At 41.5% G+C, this 20,181-nt stretch overlaps 2 protein-coding genes and 1 long non-coding RNA gene across 4 annotated transcripts; 2 read left to right on the top strand and 1 right to left on the bottom strand.

Moving 5' to 3' along the window:
• On the top strand, positions 1-1,739 carry LOC125725106 (uncharacterized). Its single transcript, XR_007387335.1, has 3 exons — positions 1-360; positions 1,349-1,395; positions 1,528-1,739. It is a non-coding gene; the product is annotated as an uncharacterized LOC125725106 (long non-coding RNA).
• An 8,730-nt stretch (positions 1,740-10,469) lies between these two features.
• On the bottom strand, positions 10,470-14,286 carry LOC125725103 (serine/threonine-protein kinase PLK3-like). Of its 2 annotated transcripts, none has more exons than XM_049001712.1 (10): positions 14,226-14,286; positions 12,597-12,692; positions 12,383-12,499; positions 12,171-12,300; positions 11,911-11,989; positions 11,713-11,808; positions 11,275-11,473; positions 10,986-11,109; positions 10,761-10,893; positions 10,470-10,578 (listed from the first exon to the last, which is right to left on the bottom strand). In XM_049001712.1, the coding sequence occupies exons 2-10, from the start codon at positions 12,666-12,668 to the stop codon at positions 10,569-10,571; spliced, it is 960 nt and encodes a 319-aa protein (XP_048857669.1). In that variant the 5' UTR covers positions 12,669-12,692; positions 14,226-14,286; the 3' UTR covers positions 10,470-10,568. The 2 variants fall into 2 exon arrangements, with proteins under 2 accessions (XP_048857669.1, XP_048857668.1); XM_049001711.1 differs by lacking the exon at positions 14,226-14,286 and adding an exon at positions 12,815-13,556.
• A 957-nt stretch (positions 14,287-15,243) lies between these two features.
• On the top strand, positions 15,244-18,508 carry LOC125725093 (serine/threonine-protein kinase PLK3-like). The gene is made up of 10 exons (XM_049001701.1): positions 15,244-16,161; positions 16,284-16,379; positions 16,477-16,593; positions 16,676-16,805; positions 16,987-17,065; positions 17,168-17,263; positions 17,503-17,701; positions 17,867-17,990; positions 18,083-18,215; positions 18,398-18,508. The coding sequence occupies exons 1-10, from the start codon at positions 15,955-15,957 to the stop codon at positions 18,405-18,407; spliced, it is 1,191 nt and encodes a 396-aa protein (XP_048857658.1). The 5' UTR covers positions 15,244-15,954; the 3' UTR covers positions 18,408-18,508.
• The last annotated feature ends 1,673 nt before the right edge of the window (positions 18,509-20,181 follow it).

The following is a 20,181-nucleotide window of genomic DNA, read 5'->3' as shown; positions in this document are numbered from 1 at the left end:
TATAAAAAAATGTGTTAAAAATGGATAACTTCTATCTACTTTAATTTATTATCGATTTGATCTTTAAGTAATGTAATGTAAGCAAATGGGAAATGTGTCTCTATATCATTATGCTGAAATCCATCTCTCTGTTACAGGCTTTCAGAAGCTGCTGGATCCTCTTCACTCTGGCTTGCTGATAGTTTTATCTTGCAGCATTATTCTTGTCACGGGAGACGGCAGCGATCGCGGGCAGAGCGGCGATCGTGCGGGCAGGAAGTAGGCAAGGCAAACAGAGTACGGGGTATACGGGGATTTAATGAAGGCAAGGCAGGACAGGACATGGGCATCGACAACATCAATGACGGACGAAGGACTAAGGTAAGACACGGACCGAAATACACTGGACTGATTGAAAAGAAGCAGACACAGCTGGGTACAATCGGGAAAGAACACGTGGGTAATCCGGGGGCGTGGCACACAGGAGGAGCGGACGAGCCGGGCATGACAATTCTGAACATTGCTCTCATTTATATAAGATGTAAACTGACCTGTACACACTGTGCAGGTACGCTGCCCGGCTTTATGCACTCAGAAGAAGGACAAAATGTAGTTTTTAACAAAGACTCATGTGCTTATAACAGAGTAGAATTGTTTAATACTAGATACAATTTTCGTATTGGAAAACCACTGGGTTACCCTCTAAAATCGCTTATTAAATCTTACCTTATGTATTTAAAGATTTTTGTAAGATCTTTGTGTTTTCTTATTAAATCTTTAGTATTTTGCTAAATATACTGAAATATACAACACATGTTGCAGTAAGTTGCATATAAATAACATTTATTAGTCTGCCTGGCCCTCCTGTCCCCTCCCCAGTGTGGCCCTAATGAGCCACTCCATTACTCGTTGTCCCATCGTTAGTTATTGTATATGCCTGTCACTGTGCCTGTCACTGTGCCTGTCACTGTGCTCATCTTCCCGCATCTTTCTCTGCCCCTGGGTCTTTCCCCTGCTTGTTCCCTGTTCTCCTGTTTGGATCCCTCGTGGTTGCATTTGGTTTTCCCAATAACTGTCAAAGTTTTGCCTCAAAGTTTTGCCCTCTCCGTTCACCTTACTCCAGTCCACAGGTTGTTCCTTTCCTTGTTGTGACACTTCAAATCTCTTGAAATATTTGTATAGCTTTTTTACTATACATAACATATCATACAGTACTAAACAACACATATCCAAACATACACTGAAATTGACAGAAATAATTTTTACTAAGTGTTAATTTCCTCCCAAAATTAGGAATATTATCCTACCATTGAATTGTTATATTGTGTGAAATTATATACTATGTTAATTTATTGTATATTTTAAACAGATCAGAAAAACAGTGATTTATCAAAAGTGGAATGGTCACATAAGCAGGTATGGTATCAAAATCAGCAAAAAAATTCCAACTGACTTCCATCCTGGGATCAGCATTTAAGAGCAATTTGTACATGTAAGTGATAGCAAACCGAATTGATCCATCCAATTCTGCCATCTTTGTCTCCACAGTGCCATGACGAGGACACACTGAATTACGCTGCCCTGAACCTTAAGAACCCAAAACCCAGGAGACAGAAGAAAGACGGGAATAATGACACTCTGTATTCTGACCTCCGCTACAGAGATTATGAATAAAGATGCTTCTCATTCATGTCAGTCACACAGAGTGTTCAGGGTGTAGCTTTAATAATGTTCAGAAGGAGGGCAGGGGAGCCAGTGCTTCTGAGACTGAATCATGGGATTTTACGGAGCCCGATCCTCGTGTGTGCCACGCCCCCCTGATTATCCACATGTGCTTCCCTGATTGTACCCAGCTGTACCCTGTTGTCTTGTCTATTTCAGTCCCAGTCTTGAAAAGTGACATACAGCTGTAAGCTGTTTTGGTTTGTTTGTCTGCTGAGTGCTTCTCTGCAGTGCTGCAGATGTTTCCACTGGTTAGATGCAGCTCAGGAAGACTGACCCACTGACTGCACTGTGTTGGGCTCACTTTGCAAAGAGTAAAAACCACACAGAGAGAACAATACCTGCTTCATTTAAGACCCTGTTTGATCTCTACCTCACCCAGGTCACGCTTTGAAGTAGCCCTAGATATCCAAACAATCTACCATTTTCATTGACGCAGTACACCTTTGACACATGAGTACTACACACAACAGACCCTGTACATTGAATATAGAATGTATAGCTTTCACAACAGAGCACACCATTTATATTATTTATATATTGTTCCCATTTCTAATGGCATGCTTTTGTCTGCGTGTTGAAAAACTCCATTCATCTATCTTCCAACATATATGATGGTCAGGGAGAAGTACTGATAGGGATCTAATATTGATAAACATGTAATATTGGCCAGCAATAATGACCATGATTGACACATACTGATATTATCGTGTCCTGCAGGATGGGGCTGGCCAGTTAGTAACAATTAGCACCTATCTCCAATAGGGTATCTCTCTCCCCTAGGATTGTCTGTTCTCCGTGTCCTGAGGAGGCTTATGTCCACGTACATCACAGCATGAGGTCTCCCCCATTACCCACCCCATGCACAGCGCATGGGCCCAGCATGAGGTCTCCCCCATTACCCACCCCACACACAGCGCATGGACCCAGCATGAGGTCTCCCCCATTACTCACCCCACACACAGCGCATGGACCCAGCATGAGGTTGCCCACGCGATCTCCCCTTTACTGCTCGAGCAGAGCACACGCACATCAACAAATGTCAAGGCATTAAGTGCATTCAAACAACTTCTCAGGACAGTTATAGGCTTGTCAGAACTCGCCCTCTAGTGGTTTGGACACATACATCCAAGTTTTTAATAGAGTAAAAGGACCTCCAATAGAAGAAACAAATGTGTAAGATCAAACAAAAACCGCTTGTTAAATTCCAAAAAAGACAAAACACACATTTTCCCATAAAAATGACTGTCATGCTCTCAAATAGCTTGCTCACTCATCGCAGAAAAATTTCAGTTAGCATTCTGTAAACACGTGCTGTGTTTTTCATCTCCAGAGTTTTTGAAGAAAACCACTGAATGAAAAGTTACCCTCGTTTGAAAGCTTGATCTCCTATGTATACGAATCAATCACTGTCATTCTTCGTTGTCAAGTATTTTTAAAATATACGCTCTGCTTCCCTGCAAGCATATCAATTTTTACGCACTGAACCTTTGCCCATGGTTATGTTTCACTATAATAAACTTTTTGTATGAACATCAAATTACAGTGTCACTTGTTTTGTCCAATAGAGGTGTGTCTAAGGTTTGAGAAATGGTATGGGATGTGCTGATTCGCCATTGTTTTTCGCACTGGGGACAGAAACGCGCAAATGCTTCTCTGCCGGCGCAGTATCTGTGGGAGTGTCTCCAGTTCGCATTGCACAGATAATCTCGGTGAGTTTTCCCAATTATTTTCGCACAACATTTTTGAGTGAAGAAAAATGGCTCGGAAGACGTTCATGTTTGAGGAAGCACAGAACATGATTTTGGAAGTGAGGCATCCATCGCTGACTCCGTTGATTCGATGGAGGTGGACGCTTTTTTGCACGGAGAGGATGCAACATTTTGCTCTTTAATTCTATAGATTTTTATAATTCCGTGATTCAGCAATTCATAATTAACATTTGCTTTGGTGACAATTGTATTGTGGTACATTGGGAAAAGTTACGCATGGCCTTTGTCAGGCTTTGTTTGGGCAAAGTTACGTGGGGCATTACTCAGGCTTTGTTTGGGCAAAGTTGCGTGGGGCATTACTCAGGCTTTGTTTGGGCAAAGTTACGTGGGGCATTACTCAGGCTTTGTTTGGACAAAGTTACGTGGGGCATTACTCAGGCTTTGTTTGGGCAAAGTTACGTGGGGCATTACTCAGGCTTTGTTTGGGCAAAGTTACGTGGGGCATTACTCAGGCTTTGTTTGGGCAAAGTTACGTGGGGCATTACTCAGGCTTTGTTTGGGCAAAGTTACGTGGGGCATTACTCGGGCTTTGTTTGGGCAAAGTTACGTGGGGCATTACTCAGGCTTTGTTTGGGCAAAGTTACGTGGGGCATTACTCGGGCTTTGTTTGGGCAAAGTTACGTGGGGCATTACTCGGGCTTTGTTTGGGCAAAGTTACGTGGGGCATTTGTCGGGCTTCGTTTGCATAAAGAAAATGTACATATTTTTGTTGCCTAGATCCTAAATATTTTTCCTTTTTCTTTGTTTTAGCCCCCAAAGCTTCATCATCCTTACAGTCATCGCCAGAAGAGGCAGAGGCCTCTCACACAGAAACGCTTTCGGGCGCAGCAGGACACAGCAGCAGTGCTTCCAGAGCCACAGAAGCAGATGTGCGTCCCAGTGGCCATCACTGACACTTCTGTTGTGGACTCCAGGCTGAAGGCCACACAGGGCAGGAAGTACTGTGTGCACTGCCACTCCGAGAAGCTAAGCAACAAGACAATTTACAAATGCTTAGCATGCATTGTGCCACTCTACATAGTTGCAGACCGAATCTGTTTCACAGAGTGGCATTTGCAGAAAAACACATAGAGGTTGTGGCAGTGCAACTTGAAATTTCTTATGGTGTTTTGTGTGTGAATAATAGTTTTTTTCCCAGCATGTGTGGTGATGTTGTGTGACAAAATGTTTCTTATGACCCATGGGTGGTAATGCATTTATAAATAAAGAGGCTATCCCAAGAAAGTTTTTCTGAATTGCTAAAACACATTTCCTTATATCTCCTCTCCTTTAATCAAACCACTAAGCACAAACGCTCAAATACAACTCACAAAACCTTACACTCGTCCTGCAAAATCAAACAATCTTCTCAAACCTACAGTATATTATCTTTGCCCAAAGACAAACACTGCTTTCAGATCATACATCAAGCCTATGGCTTAAATAAACACTACTGAACAGTCATTACACACTAAAGGACAAAGCCAAAAAGTAAACAAACGAGAGGCATATTACAGTAAAATGTTGTGCAACTGCCAAGCCAGAGTCACAGAAGAATATTCATTCTGCCTCATCACCATGTCTCAGGGCTGGGACTAGCGATGCTATCCCTTGTTGGGCGATGCAGAAGGTATCCTCTGTGTGACCCATTTGTACCTTGATGTCGAATTTCAACTCCAATTCACCTATGGCACGTATTCTATGTTCTAGTCACTGTTTGGCTTCTTCAAATGTTTAGAAGTGTGTGCGAACAATTTTAAGTTATTGTGTTTAAATGTTTAAATTAACCTTGGCATATTTTTAGACTGGGGGGGAAAGCAGAGGAAAGCCCTTGACAACACATGGAGAACATTCCAGGCTCGGCCCACCGTCAGGGTCCATGGCTGGCATAGTTCATGAACTACAAACACTCAGATTCAGATCCCACCTATAGTGGGATCGTCGTAAAGTAGTGGAGAGGATTGCCGTATAATGAACTCCCATAGATAAATGGGGAGGTTAACTGTTAGGCTGAAGAAACTGTTATTAATCATTTTGTTATCACTCCTGTATGATCAGCAATGAATGTAAATATGTATATACATTACTTTGTTACCCTCATTCTTTAGATTATATTAATAATAGCATTCCCACCTTAGCAAAACCAGAACTTTCTCTTCTTGTTCTCACCTCCCTATTCTGCGTGACTCTTGCGCCTCCCACTGACTATAAATAAAGGAGCCAAGGGGAACCACCCTTTGTAACACATTCTGCTGTAGTTTGCATTGCAGAGAGTGTGGGTACCCTTGCAAGTAAAACTATAAAGTGTGTGTCTCGTAAAGTGTGGAGTTGGCGTGGAAACGCCGGGCGCTTTCCCCAATATTAACTGATAGTGCTGCAGTCCAACATCCATAACATACACTTCTTCATGATTCTACTCTTTCCAGCTGTCGGATTAGGCCGTGGTGGCTTTATGGTTAGGGAAGTGCACTTGTAGTTGAAACACTGTAGGTTCGAATCCCCGACCAGCAAAGCCTCACTGAGATACTGACCCCCAAGTACTGCTCCCTGGGCGCTGAATTTGCTGCCCCCTGCTATGTCACATATGGGTTAAATACAGAGAATGCATTTTGTAGTTGTGCACCATGTGCTGTGGTATGTTGACAATTAATTGCTAAATTCTAATTCGAAATTAGGCAGTCAATCCCTGCAGTTCCTTCATGTTGCAATTTTGCAGGCAGGGCATTGTCAGCAATGTCTTTTCCTTTTCTGTGTTGGATCCAGGATCTCATCGTTTCAGATGGTCCTCCCACCACCTTTGACATGGCAGCTGTTGTCACATGTTGAGACAGAGCTCTGCTCACTAGGGTGACGACTAAAGGATCTACACAGCAGAAGATTAGTATCAGAGTCAGAATAATCACAGCTCCTAAGAAAAGCCCTTTCATAACAGCTTGCTGCCAACCTCCCCACATATCATACCACCAATCCAAACATTCCTGTGTGTTGACCTGCACCTCTTGCCATTTCACCCTGAATCCCCTGTGATTTAACACGCGGAGGTGTACTCGGTCTGCTGGGGAGATGACTGGCTCCCCCTGGTTGGTGCTGTCTCTTGTCATCTGTGCTGCCTCCTTGTCCTGTTTGAATATAGCTTTATATATTTCGGTTAGACTCCTTATGTACTTCAACTCATGCAAATCTGAAGACCATCCATTGTGAAAATGTCAACCGGTGACTGAGGTGCTTCAACAGTAAAGGAGAGATCGCATGCAGAGCTGATATTCTATAGCTTCTTAGTCTAAGTAAAAATAAAATTTTCTCGTCATATAAGAACCAAGTCTCTGGCTGGAAATTTCCACAAAAGAGCCATTTAGTTATTTCTAGAAAAATATACAGAGCCAATGAAGGAACCAGATGTCACAGTAACACAGGTCTGCCCTGGTGCCTTAGGATACGTCTGTCTAAACATGAGTGAGGAGATGGATGCACAGTTCTATAGAGGCCTCTGAGGAGAATAAATGATCCCAATATTATGTTGAGAGAGATGGTTAATTCCGTTTTAATCCAGACTGGGTTCAGAGCACCTGTTCTGCCGTTGATCTTTTGCATGCGTGTTACCATGTATTAGTTTACTCTGAATTTTGATTACTTGGCAAACTAAAACATTTTTGGTCGTATTTTTTTATTCCTAAATTTAAAGTAATTGTACAGTACAATAATATGTTTTCCCCGCCATGCTTTGTCTTGCTTCTGCAGGTTATGCTTGCATTGAACTTGCTTTGTAGAAAATAAGTGTCATGCCCGGCTCATACGCTCCTCGTGTGTGCCACGCCCCCTGATTACCCACGTGTGCTTCCCTGATCGTCTCCTGCTGTGTCCAATTACTTTGATTAGTCCCGTCCTATTTAAGTGCTGATCTTACCTGTTCCCCGTGTCCGTCATTGTAGTTTGTTGTGGATCTTGTGTGGTTTGATGTTCCCTGCTCCCGATTCCCTAATTAAACCCCGAGTTTACCCCGATCTCGACCTGTCTGCCTGCTCCTTTCACGCCTGCCCACACGATCGCCGCTTACCGCCGTCCTGCTCGCAACCGCTACGCCGTGATCGTGACAGGGGCCATTCGCGAATCAGTTCTGAATGGTGCACAACCTTAGTTCTTATGTTAAATTATGTTTTTTTTTCTGACAGCCCAGATAAATTAAATAAAAAAGAATTTTCTTTTGTTGCTTAAGAATTTTGCACAGTCCTATATACAGTATAGCAATTTTTAAAGCTTTTTTTTTCATTTCTTTTAAAGAGGCTGCAATAAGTAGCATTAACATCTGTATAAAGAAAAGGCTAAGCAGAAATGTAACAAACTGCATAATGTGATGTAGTGCATGTTCATGTATAAATGTAACAAACTGTATATGATGCAGTGCATGTTCATGTATAAATGTTTAAATGTAACAAACTGTATAATAATGTGATGCAGTGCATGTTCATGTATAAATGTAACAAACTGTATAATAATGTGATGCAGTGCATGTTCATGTATAAATGTAACAAACTGCACAATAATGTGATGCAGTGCATGTTCATGTATAAATGTAACAAACTGCACAATAATGTGATGCAGTGCATGTTCATGTATAAATGTAACAAACTGTATAATAATGAGATGCAGTGCATATTCATGTATAAATGTAACATCAGGAGGGGTCCATCACAGCCCCACCACCATCTCTTGTTCAAACCCTTTGGTCTTCTCATTTTCATTAGTAAGCTCCCGATCACCGTAACTGATCTGCATTTGAGACATTTTTCCCGCATCTCATTTTCACAATAAGCTGATAATACTAATAATACTACTGTAATGATAGTATTACAGTAGACTTACTCTTTAAAGCCAGATGGCAGTGGTCACATACTGATGAACGGTTGGGCAGCAAATGCATTTAATGTGGCTAGATAGCAAATAAACTGATTCACCATTTACTCTCATTTGCATCAATTAAAATGTTTGCTGGAAATGTAAATGTAAGCAGTAAAGCTACATTTTACGTTCTTTAAGAAAGTTTAAGAAAGAACAGTTAAACTGTATTTTGAGTGTGGTTAGAAGATCCAGTATTTCAGAAAACTTAAGAATTGTGTAATATGAGAGACTAGCGAGTCTAATATCAGACTGACTGCGCTGAGCTTGTCTGAGAGAGATGATTAGCGAATGGCCTCCCACAGTGTCTCAGCACTCCGTACAAAGAACTTCATATGCTCAGCATATGTTCCTGTTTATCTAATTGTTCTTATTTTAACTGGCTGTGAAGGAGTAAATGAATAAACTTTGCCTGTAGAGTGAACTGGTTACTATGGTTCGGGGCAGCTTTTATTAGACATTGTAGACACCACGTTAGTCTATCAAGAGAGTAAGACCGATCGCTAAGGGTGTCATCTGAGTAAAAACAAAGTTACCTCAAAATAGCCAACCAATCACGAGCCAGTACGCATCAAGGCCAACATCTGATTGGAATGCACCATTACTATGCGGTGAAAGGTTAATAGCTAATCACTGATAAACTCAAACACGAACAGCATGCCAAGCAGACTACCTGTTCCCTTCCCTCCATGTTGTCCTTCCAACTGATTGCTCAATGACAATATTTTAAAATGTGGACTTCCTAATTACTATAACATAATTTCTATTTGTTAGATTGTTGTTGCGATTACTTTTATTGTTATTGAATGTCATATTTATTTATTTATTTATTTATTTATATGTTATTCTTGTTATTTTATTTCTTATTGATTAAAAACAAAGTCATTGAGAAAGTTTATGAAATTCTGTATTTTTTCTATTTTTAGATATTCATTATCTTACAGTCGCATGAATGAATGAATATTCATTCATTACTTTACATCTTACAGTCCCAATAAGAGTTAAAACTGCAACCCCCCACCCACCCATCATTCTTTCTTTACTTTCCAGCCCAAAATAATTTATACAACATAAATAAGGCACAGGTTTGGTGCATGTAGGATTTTCACAGCCAGAGTTAGACAGGGGCCTGGTGTAAAAGCCCCACCCCACCCAGAAACTTTTCCATTTGGCCCAGCCCAAAATCATTTCTTCAGCACAAATAAATCTCAGTAACTGGCGCAAGTTTGGTGCATGTACTGTAGTATTCTCCGAGCCAGAGATAGACAGGGGGTGCATTCTGTGGCAAGGTGGTCTGCTATAAAATGCCCCTCTTCAACCTCGAATCTTTTCCTCATGACCCAGCCCAAAATAATTTCTACAACATAAGTAAAGGACAACTATCAGTAACACGTAGGTACATGTAGGATTTTCCGTTGTTAGTTGTCCTGTACATACGAAAGTAGTCTTCCAGCTCCTGTCAAGCGCTCATTTTCGGACACAAAATACATACTGTGTGACAAAATGCATTATGAGTAATGCCTTGAATTTTGTCCAGAGAAAGACATACTACAGTTACATTTTGTCCACAGAAGCATAAATACGTTACTGTCTTTGGTGCCCCGAAATCAACAGGAATGTTTCATTTTGTACACAGAACTGATATTAGCACCTAGCATATCATGTTCAGAAGGTTGAATGTATCTGCTTTCGTGAATGAAAAAGGGCATTTCATCCACAAAATGCATTTTGTCAAAGAAACAAGTTCATTGCGTGCAGGAAATGCACTTTGTGAGTGAAAGAAATGCATTTAGTAGAGGGGCGCAGTACCTTCCAATAACCAGGAGGTGGAGAGCCAACTTTGATTTTGGTAATCCCAATTGACTTTGGCACATATAGGAAAATATAATTTTCAAAATAACATGAGTCTTATGCAATTTACCCAAGTAATACAAGCTCTTTAGGTGACACACAAAGAATCAATTCCCATCAACATAGTGTCAGAACACATATACTCAGTGACCAAACAATTAAGCAGAACAGACTGAGTGGTGAAAATGAAATCTGCATGAGATTGTCTAGTGTGTTCTTGGTATGAATGTGGCCATAATCATACAAGAAAAAAACTGAATCCATGCCTGAATGCTTGAAACACAAAAGAACTTTATTGAAACAGGAGTGGACAGGGAGCTGGGGGAGGCACTCAGGTGTGGGGCGTCACTGCACTTGCTGAGTACAGCCTGCCTACAGGTCCCTGTGTAGAAAAATAGAGGTTTTCAGTTAACATGGCATTCACTAGAGTTCAAGGACGACTACACTAATATTCAATATACCCCAGCTTTATCCATGCAAATCACCAAGACAAGCTTAAGCTACAGAATGGTAACAGAGATGGAACAGGACAAGGATTCACTATTGTGAACAGCATATCTTTACCTCAACCACTTTGACCAACTGGACCAGGTCAATTTGTTCATTGGTCTGTTGACATCCTCTAGAACACGGAGTGACTCCACAGGCTGGGGGATCTCAAGTCCACTCTGCTCGGCATCCTCCCGTAAAGGCTCAACTGCGAGAAAGCATGGATTTGCCAAGTCATGCATCTGAGCCTGAGGAACTGAGAGATGATCTACTAGTAGGATTTATGTCGATGGAATTTACCTCTGGATCGCTTTTTTCGTATCAGGCGCATGAAACGGTTGAAAATCTTTTTGAATGGGTTGACTGCTTTATGCTGTGGTGGTGTATTGCAGCTACTAGCTGGCAGTGCCTTTGGAGTGAAGCCCTAGGGTATTAGTTTAATATGCATCAGTTAAGCAAACCAATTCCATACATCCATCCATGCATCCATCCATCTTTTGTTACTGTAATTTTAAAGGAAGGGTAAGTACCAGTGACCTCAGCAGACCAGCTAATCATCCACATCCCACCAGTTTGCAAGTGGACCAACCTTTGTGAAGAACTTGTGGCGACGGACATTCGATAGTGACGGGCGATCCCGTGGGTCGATTCTAAATATCTTGCCCATCAGTTTCCCAGCTTCAATAGAGAGATTCTGCGGTAGAATAAATTTGGCTTCCTTTATATTCTTGAGCATCTCCCAGTAATCGTCAGCGTAGAATGCGATTTCCCCAACCAGAAGCTGGTACCTGTAGTAAGAAAGGCAGCAAAGGTGTTTGAGGTCTTTCACATTTGACATAAAAATGCTGTGCTTCCAAAAGAGCAATTCCTTTCAGCTGTGTGCCAGTATTCATTTTTCTTTTCTCTTTCAAGAAGAAAAAAAAAACATATTTATGTATGTTAGACACGTGTCTTCTTAAAATGTTAGACAGATTTTATTAGCCATGCTGATCTTTGGCCGGGAGGGGGGTTGACAGGGTATACGTACATGACACAGCCCAGTGCCCAGACGTCCGCTTCCGTTCCATGGCCCTCTCGTTTCCACACTTCTGGAGCCATGTAGACGGGAGTACCACACACTTCTCTACAACACACACAAATGGAAAACGTTAAGCGCACATGTGCTTTAGCTTGCTGTATAAACAAATTTGAAAGCTTAGCCAGGAATTCTGCAAAAAACACCTACTTCTCCCTCGGCTTCAGCTTGACCGCCAGTCCGAAATCCCCAATTTTCAGTTCCATTTGGTCATTGATAAATAAATTTTCTGAAAGACAAACAAATTTGCATTAAGGATAGACTCAAATACTTTGCCAAACTGCAGACTTTACCAAATTGATAAATTAACACTACACAGAAATCCAGACGACCTACACTCGCAATGCCATGTGAAATGCCAGCATTATTATACAGAAAATTGAGTAAAGCGTGAGTGCATGTACACATACCCAACTTGATGTCCCTGTGGACGTAACCTTGCCGGTGGATGTATGTTAACCCTGAAATCAGCTGGTTAATGTAGTATCGCACTTCGGGCTCAGTCAAAGTCCCCCGAGCTTTTAAAATGTCACCGAGTGTCTGGGCAGGGAGAAACAGGGGCAGCCTGATCTATCACAAAGTCTTTGCCTTAGTAAGACGTCTACAAAAGTCAGGGACTCACCTGCCCACTGCACAACTCCATGAAAATATACATGAATTTGTCATCTTCGAAAGAGTGGGAGAACCCCACCACATTCTTGTGCCGCAGTGTTTTTAAAATCTGTACTTCTTCACAGACCTGAGTGAAATGTCAAACACACCATCTCATAAAGTAAAAGGGAAATGCAGATAAACTGAAAAGAGGGATGACATCAAGCACAATCCATACCACATACCTCCTCCACTCCCCAGGAATATAGCCGGATGACCTTAACAGCATAGGTGTCGCCAGTTTCAAGATCGGTCATCTTATAGCATTTGCCACAAGCGCCCTAAAAAACATGTCCTCAATATGTTAACAATAAAGAACATTTCTGACTGACCCTGTTCAAGCATCTCCTCTCTGCAGAAAAATATCAACTGCGATCACTTTCTACAACATTGTGGTGCACACCTGTCCCAAAAGCTCATCCCTGCCGTAGGACCTTAATGTCTTGGGATCTACCAGAATCTCAGGCACTTCCGATGCCATCTGAGCGCGGGAAGGTTCACTGACAGACATGATTTCACCAGAAGAGAAGCGCGATCCGTAACTAACCCGTGGAATACTCGAAATGGGTAGTGAGCGCTCGCGTTCTAAATTACGTGTACACTGCGTCATCAGTCTTAGAACGCGGCCAAGGCAGCCACGCGATTCGAACTTGTTAGATGGATTACGTCACCACATTGAAAATTACATGGACGGAAAAAGAAGTGAACTTGCTAAGACAATGCAACTAAACACGGATAAAAACTTTTATTACAATCAACTTTATTGAAGAAAAAAAATGTGTACACCAAACATTCAGTTTCGGTAATGCAGTAACACATGCTCGGGAGTAAAGCCTTAGAGCAGAGGCCAGGCGGACCGCGGTCCGGGTCCGTACCCAGAAGCTGTCCCATACGGAGCTGGACCGATAGTCAAAACAAAAGGTTATGATTTAGAACCTGACTGGGCGCTTTTATTTTGTCGGCGCAGCTTTTATAGTCTTTTCGGTAGCGGTTTAGCACTAGAACCGCCGTTTCCCACGCCAACGAACGTTAACTGCCAAGCAAGACGCAACTCGCCGTATGCAGCCCTGTCTTTGCGCTAATGTGCCATTAGTGTTAATAGCACCAGCGAAGCTACTGATGTTCCTTGTTCCTAACAGAGTGGCTTTTCTGTCCTGAAATCGTAAAGCTTTCAAACACAGCATGTTTTATATAACATGTTGTTTATTGGTGATTTCATGCTCGTCGAAGTTTCCGCTTTTTAACAACTGTATAAAGTAATGTTATTTATTATATAAATCAACTCAGGTGAAACAAATGTACGTTTCCAGGGTCGCCGAACCTCGTGTATCTGGCGTGAGACTCACGCTTTCAGACTCACGCAGGAAATCTTACCGCAAATCTATATTATTTCATTGAACCAAAAATGTTATACGTCAAAAATGTAATTACACGATTAGATACCTGAAAAAGTCAGGTATCGGTTACATGCAATGTTTATACAACTAATAGGCTACTAAAATATACCACATTAAATAGTTAGACATTTTGATCTTCTGAACCTTTGCTTCAAGAATTTTCTCTAACTGGATATCTTTACATTTTAGTTGAATACCCCTGCCAAAGGCAGTTGGCTTAATACAATTTTAGTTTTTCTTTTTTTTCTTAGAATAGTAAACGGAAGATCGTACACGCTCTTGCTGCAAGGTGCTGCAGCCTAACGCATCGAAACAAACTATATTACACTAAAGACCGCACTATTCTGCGCGGTCGTGCTGTTAATATAGGCTATTGTACATTCTAAGCAATTGCCCAGGAAACAAAAAAAAACTGACCTTTTGTATGAAAGCAAACGTCCAACAACCGCTTTCTTTACTTCCGTCCCTCTTCCCTCTCTTTATTCCCATTTCGTTTTTGAAATCCCGACTTGTGTCGGACACTGTTCACGTGTAGCATATATCTAGCCAGATAGCTAACGTACTTAATAAGTAGGTAAAGTCTAAGCTGCTCCAACATTCGGGCTTGCTGAAGTAGGTTGATATCTTGTCTTCCTGAAGAAAGACGCCGAATCTAGCCTAAGCCGACTTTCACCACGCAGGAGGGCTACATTGAGATCAGTCCCACTTTCAGCTGTTTACATTTATTTACATCCATGCACATTGTTGTAACGGAATGTAAAGTGCGGCACCTGACAGACAGGTGAAATGCGCACCAGAAACGATAGGTAAAAACTCATTTTATACACGTGGATAGGACAAGGTTACCTAAACTACGCTCCTTTGGAAACCATATATAAATTATCTCCATGGTATATATATGGGAATGATCTCAGTGTAGGAGACCCTCTTACGTGGTGAAAATCGGTTTAGTCCAGATTCGGGGCCTTTCTTCAGGAAGACAAGATATGAACCTAGTTCATTAAGCCCGAATGTTGCAGCAGCAAACTTAACGGCTTAGACATTACTTATACAGTACGATATGCTTGTTAGCTAGCGGGCTAGATATTTGCCACACGTGAACAATGTCCGCCCCAATTCGGGATTTCAAAAACGAAAAGGGAATAAAGAGAAGGAAGAAGGGCGGAAGTAAATAAAGCGGTTGTTGGCCGTTTACTTAAAATTCTTGAATCAAAGGTTCAGAAGATCAAAATGTCTAACTATTTAATGTGGTATATTTTAGTAGCCTATTAGTTGTATAAACATTGCATGTAACCGATACCTGACTTTTTCAGGTATCTAATCGTGTAATTACATTTTTGACGTATAACATTTTTGGTTCAATGAAATAATATAGATTTGCGGTAAGATTTCCTGCGTGAGTCTGAAAGCGTGAGTCTCACGCCAGATACACGAGGTTCGGCGACCCTGGAAACGTACATTTGTTTCACCTGAGTTGATTTATATAATAAATAACATTACTTTATACAGTTGTTAAAAAGCGGAAACTTCGACGAGCATGAAATCACCAATAAACAACATGTTATATAATACATGCTGTGTTTGAAAGCTTTACGATTTCAGGACAGAAAAGCCACTCTGTTAGGAACAAGGAACACCAGTAGCTTCGCTGGTGCTATTAACACTAATGGCACATTAGCGCAAAGACAGGGCTGCATACGGCGAGTTGCGTCTTGCTTGGCAGTTAACGTTCGTTGGCGTGGGAAACGGCGGTTCTAGTGCTAAACCGCTACCGAAAAGACTATAAAAGCTGCGCCGACAAAATAAAAGCGCCCAGTCAGGTTCTAAATCATAACCTTTTGTTTTGACTATCGGTCCAGCTCCGTATGGGACAGCTTCTGGGTACGGACCCGGACCGCGGTCCGCCTGGCCTCTGCTCTAAGGCTTTACTCCCGAGCATGTGTTACTGCATTACCGAAACTGAATGTTTGGTGTACACATTTTTTTTCTTCAATAAAGTTGATTGTAATAAAAGTTTTTATCCGTGTTTAGTTGCATTGTCTTAGCAAGTTCACTTCTTTTTCCATCCATGTAATTTTCAATGTGGTGACGTAATCCATCTAACAAGTTCGAATCGCGTGGCTGCCTTGGCCGCGTTCTAAGACTGATGACGCAGTGTACACGTAATTTAGAACGCGAGCGCTCACTACCCATTTCGAGTATTCCACGGGTTAGTTACGGATCGCGCTTCTCTTCTGGTGAAATCATGTCTGTCAGTGAACCTTCCCGCGCTCAGATGGCATCGGAAGTGCCTGAGATTCTGGTAGATCCCAAGACATTAAGGTCCTACGGCAGGGATGAGCTTTTGGGACAGGTGTGCACCACAATGTTGTAGAAAGTGATCGCAGTTGATATTTTTCTGCAGAGAGGAGATGCTTGAACAGGGTCAGTCAGAAATGTTCTTTATTGTTAACATATTGAGGACATGTTTTTTAGGGCGCTTGTGGCAAATGCTATAAGATGACCGATCTTGAAACTGGCGACACCTATGCTGTTAAGGTCATCCGGCTATATTCCTGGGGAGTGGAGGAGGTATGTGGTATGGATTGTGCTTGATGTCATCCCTCTTTTCAGTTTATCTGCATTTCCCTTTTACTTTATGAGATGGTGTGTTTGACATTTCACTCAGGTCTGTGAAGAAGTACAGATTTTAAAAACACTGCGGCACAAGAATGTGGTGGGGTTCTCCCACTCTTTCGAAGATGACAAATTCATGTATATTTTCATGGAGTTGTGCAGTGGGCAGGTGAGTCCCTGACTTTTGTAGACGTCTTACTAAGGCAAAGACTTTGTGATAGATCAGGCTGCCCCTGTTTCTCCCTGCCCAGACACTCGGTGACATTTTAAAAGCTCGGGGGACTTTGACTGAGCCCGAAGTGCGATACTACATTAACCAGCTGATTTCAGGGTTAACATACATCCACCGGCAAGGTTACGTCCACAGGGACATCAAGTTGGGTATGTGTACATGCACTCACGCTTTACTCAATTTTCTGTATAATAATGCTGGCATTTCACATGGCATTGCGAGTGTAGGTCGTCTGGATTTCTGTGTAGTGTTAATTTATCAATTTGGTAAAGTCTGCAGTTTGGCAAAGTATTTGAGTCTATCCTTTATGCAAATTTGTTTGTCTTTCAGAAAATTTATTTATCAATGACCAAATGGAACTGAAAATTGGGGATTTCGGACTGGCGGTCAAGCTGGAGCCGAGGGAGAAGTAGGTGTTTTTTGCAGAATTCCTGGCTAAGCTTTCAAATTTGTTTATACAGCAAGCTAAAGCACATGTGCGCTTAACGTTTTCCATTTGTGTGTGTTGTAGAGAAGTGTGTGGTACTCCCGTCTACATGGCTCCAGAAGTGTGGAAACGAGAGGGCCATGGAACGGAAGCGGACGTCTGGGCACTGGGCTGTGTCATGTACGTATACCCTGTCAACCCCCCTCCCGGCCAAAGATCAGCATGGCTAATAAAATCTGTCTAACATTTTAAGAAGACACGTGTCTAACATACATAAATATGTTTTTTTTTTCTTCTTGAAAGAGAAAAGAAAAATGAATACTGGCACACAGCTGAAAGGAATTGCTCTTTTGGAAGCACAGCATTTTTATGTCAAATGTGAAAGACCTCAAACACCTTTGCTGCCTTTCTTACTACAGGTACCAGCTTCTGGTTGGGGAAATCGCATTCTACGATGACGATTACTGGGAGATGCTCAAGAATATAAAGGAAGCCAAATTTATTCTACCGCAGAATCTCTCTATTGAAGCTGGGAAACTGACGGGCAAGATATTTAGAATCGACCCACGGGATCGCCCGTCACTATCGAATGTCCGTCGCCACAAGTTCTTCACAAAGGTTGGTCCACTTGCAAACTGGTGGGATGTGGATGATTAGCTGGTCTGCTGAGGTCACTGGTACTTACCCTTCCTTTAAAATTACAGTAACAAAAGATGGATGGATGCATGGATGGATGTATGGAATTGGTTTGCTTAACTGATGCATATTAAACTAATACCCTAGGGCTTCACTCCAAAGACACTGCCAGCTAGTAGCTGCAATACACCACCAAAGCATAAAGCAGTCAACCCATTCAAAAAGATTTTCAACCGTTTCATGCGCCTGATACGAAAAAAGCGATCCAGAGGTAAATTCCATCGACATAAATCCTACTAGTAGATCATCTCTCAGTTCCTCAGGCTCAGATGCATGACTTGGCAAATCCATGCTTTCTCGCAGTTGAGCCTTTACGGGAGGATGCCGAGCAGAGTGGACTTGAGATCCCCCAGCCTGTGGAGTCACTCCGTGTTCTAGAGGATGTCAACAGACCAATGAACAAATTGACCTGGTCCAGTTGGTCAAAGTGGTTGAGGTAAAGATATGCTGTTCACAATAGTGAATCCTTGTCCTGTTCCATCTCTGTTACCATTCTGTAGCTTAAGCTTGTCTTGGTGATTTGCATGGATAAAGCTGGGGTATATTGAATATTAGTGTAGTCGTCCTTGAACTCTAGTGAATGCCATGTTAACTGAAAACCTCTATTTTTCTACACAGGGACCTGTAGGCAGGCTGTACTCAGCAAGTGCAGTGACGCCCCACACCTGAGTGCCTCCCCCAGCTCCCTGTCCACTCCTGTTTCAATAAAGTTCTTTTGTGTTTCAAGCATTCAGGCATGGATTCAGTTTTTTTCTTGTATGATTATGGCCACATTCATACCAAGAACACACTAGACAATCTCATGCAGATTTCATTTTCACCACTCAGTCTGTTCTGCTTAATTGTTTGGTCACTGAGTATATGTGTTCTGACACTATGTTGATGGGAATTGATTCTTTGTGTGTCACCTAAAGAGCTTGTATTACTTGGGTAAATTGCATAAGACTCATGTTATTTTGAAAATTATATTTTCCTATATGTGCCAAAGTCAATTGGGATTACCAAAATCAAAGTTGGCTCTCCACCTCCTGGTTATTGGAAGGTACTACGCCCCTCTACTAAATGCATTTCTTTCACTCACAAAGTGCATTTCCTGCACGCAATGAACTTGTTTCTTTGACAAAATGCATTTTGTGGATGAAATGCCCTTTTTCATTCACGAAAGCAGATACATTCAACCTTCTGAACATGATATGCTAGGTGCTAATATCAGTTCTGTGTACAAAATGAAACATTCCTGTTGATTTCGGGGCACCAAAGACAGTAACGTATTTATGCTTCTGTGGACAAAATGTAACTGTAGTATGTCTTTCTCTGGACAAAATTCAAGGCATTACTCATAATGCATTTTGTCACACAGTATGTATTTTGTGTCCGAAAATGAGCGCTTGACAGGAGCTGGAAGACTACTTTCGTATGTACAGGACAACTAACAACGGAAAATCCTACATGTACCTACGTGTTACTGATAGTTGTCCTTTACTTATGTTGTAGAAATTATTTTGGGCTGGGTCATGAGGAAAAGATTCGAGGTTGAAGAGGGGCATTTTATAGCAGACCACCTTGCCACAGAATGCACCCCCTGTCTATCTCTGGCTCGGAGAATACTACAGTACATGCACCAAACTTGCGCCAGTTACTGAGATTTATTTGTGCTGAAGAAATGATTTTGGGCTGGGCCAAATGGAAAAGTTTCTGGGTGGGGTGGGGCTTTTACACCAGGCCCCTGTCTAACTCTGGCTGTGAAAATACTACATGCACCAAACCTGTGCCTTATTTATGTTGTATAAATTATTTTGGGCTGGAAAGTAAAGAAAGAATGATGGGTGGGTGGGGGGTTGCAGTTTTAACTCTTATTGGGACTGTAAGATGTAAAGTAATGAATGAATATTCATTCATTCATGCGACTGTAAGATAATGAATATCTAAAAATAGAAAAAATACAGAATTTCATAAACTTTCTCAATGACTTTGTTTTTAATCAATAAGAAATAAAATAACAAGAATAACATATAAATAAATAAATAAATAAATATGACATTCAATAACAATAAAAGTAATCGCAACAACAATCTAACAAATAGAAATTATGTTATAGTAATTAGGAAGTCCACATTTTAAAATATTGTCATTGAGCAATCAGTTGGAAGGACAACATGGAGGGAAGGGAACAGATAGTCTGCTTGGCATGCTGTTCGTGTTTGAGTTTATCAGTGATTAGCTATTAACCTTTCACCGCATAGTAATGGTGCATTCCAATCAGATGTTGGCCTTGATGCGTACTGGCTCGTGATTGGTTGGCTATTTTGAGGTAACTTTGTTTTTACTCAGATGACACCCTTAGCGATCGATCTTACTCTCTTGATAGACTAACGTGGTGTCTACAATGTCTAATAAAAGCT

Source organism: Brienomyrus brachyistius, unplaced genomic scaffold (genome assembly GCF_023856365.1).
Source record: "Brienomyrus brachyistius isolate T26 unplaced genomic scaffold, BBRACH_0.4 scaffold60, whole genome shotgun sequence".
Taxonomy (NCBI): Eukaryota; Metazoa; Chordata; class Actinopteri; order Osteoglossiformes; family Mormyridae; genus Brienomyrus; species Brienomyrus brachyistius.
The sequence above is the reverse complement of the archived record's forward strand: the minus strand, read 5'-3'. Positions and strand labels throughout refer to the sequence as shown.

Bases quoted from the DNA above. Each gene is read 5' to 3' on its own strand.
- LOC125725103 (XM_049001711.1), bottom strand. From the start codon at position 13,021: ATGACGCAGTGTACACGTAATTTAGAACGCGAGCGCTCACTACCCATT. The intron at 12,301-12,382 runs GTGAGTCCCTGA...CTCCCTGCCCAG, and splicing joins TGGAGTTGTGCAGTGGGCAG to ACACTCGGTGACATTTTAAA. The intron at 11,809-11,910 runs GTAGGTGTTTTT...TGTGTGTTGTAG, and splicing joins AAGCTGAAGCCGAGGGAGAA to AGAAGTGTGTGGTACTCCCG.
- LOC125725093 (XM_049001701.1), top strand. From the start codon at position 15,955: ATGACGCAGTGTACACGTAATTTAGAACGCGAGCGCTCACTACCCATT. The intron at 16,594-16,675 runs GTGAGTCCCTGA...CTCCCTGCCCAG, and splicing joins TGGAGTTGTGCAGTGGGCAG to ACACTCGGTGACATTTTAAA. The intron at 16,806-16,986 runs GTATGTGTACAT...TTTGTCTTTCAG, and splicing joins CCACAGGGACATCAAGTTGG to AAAATTTATTTATCAATGAC.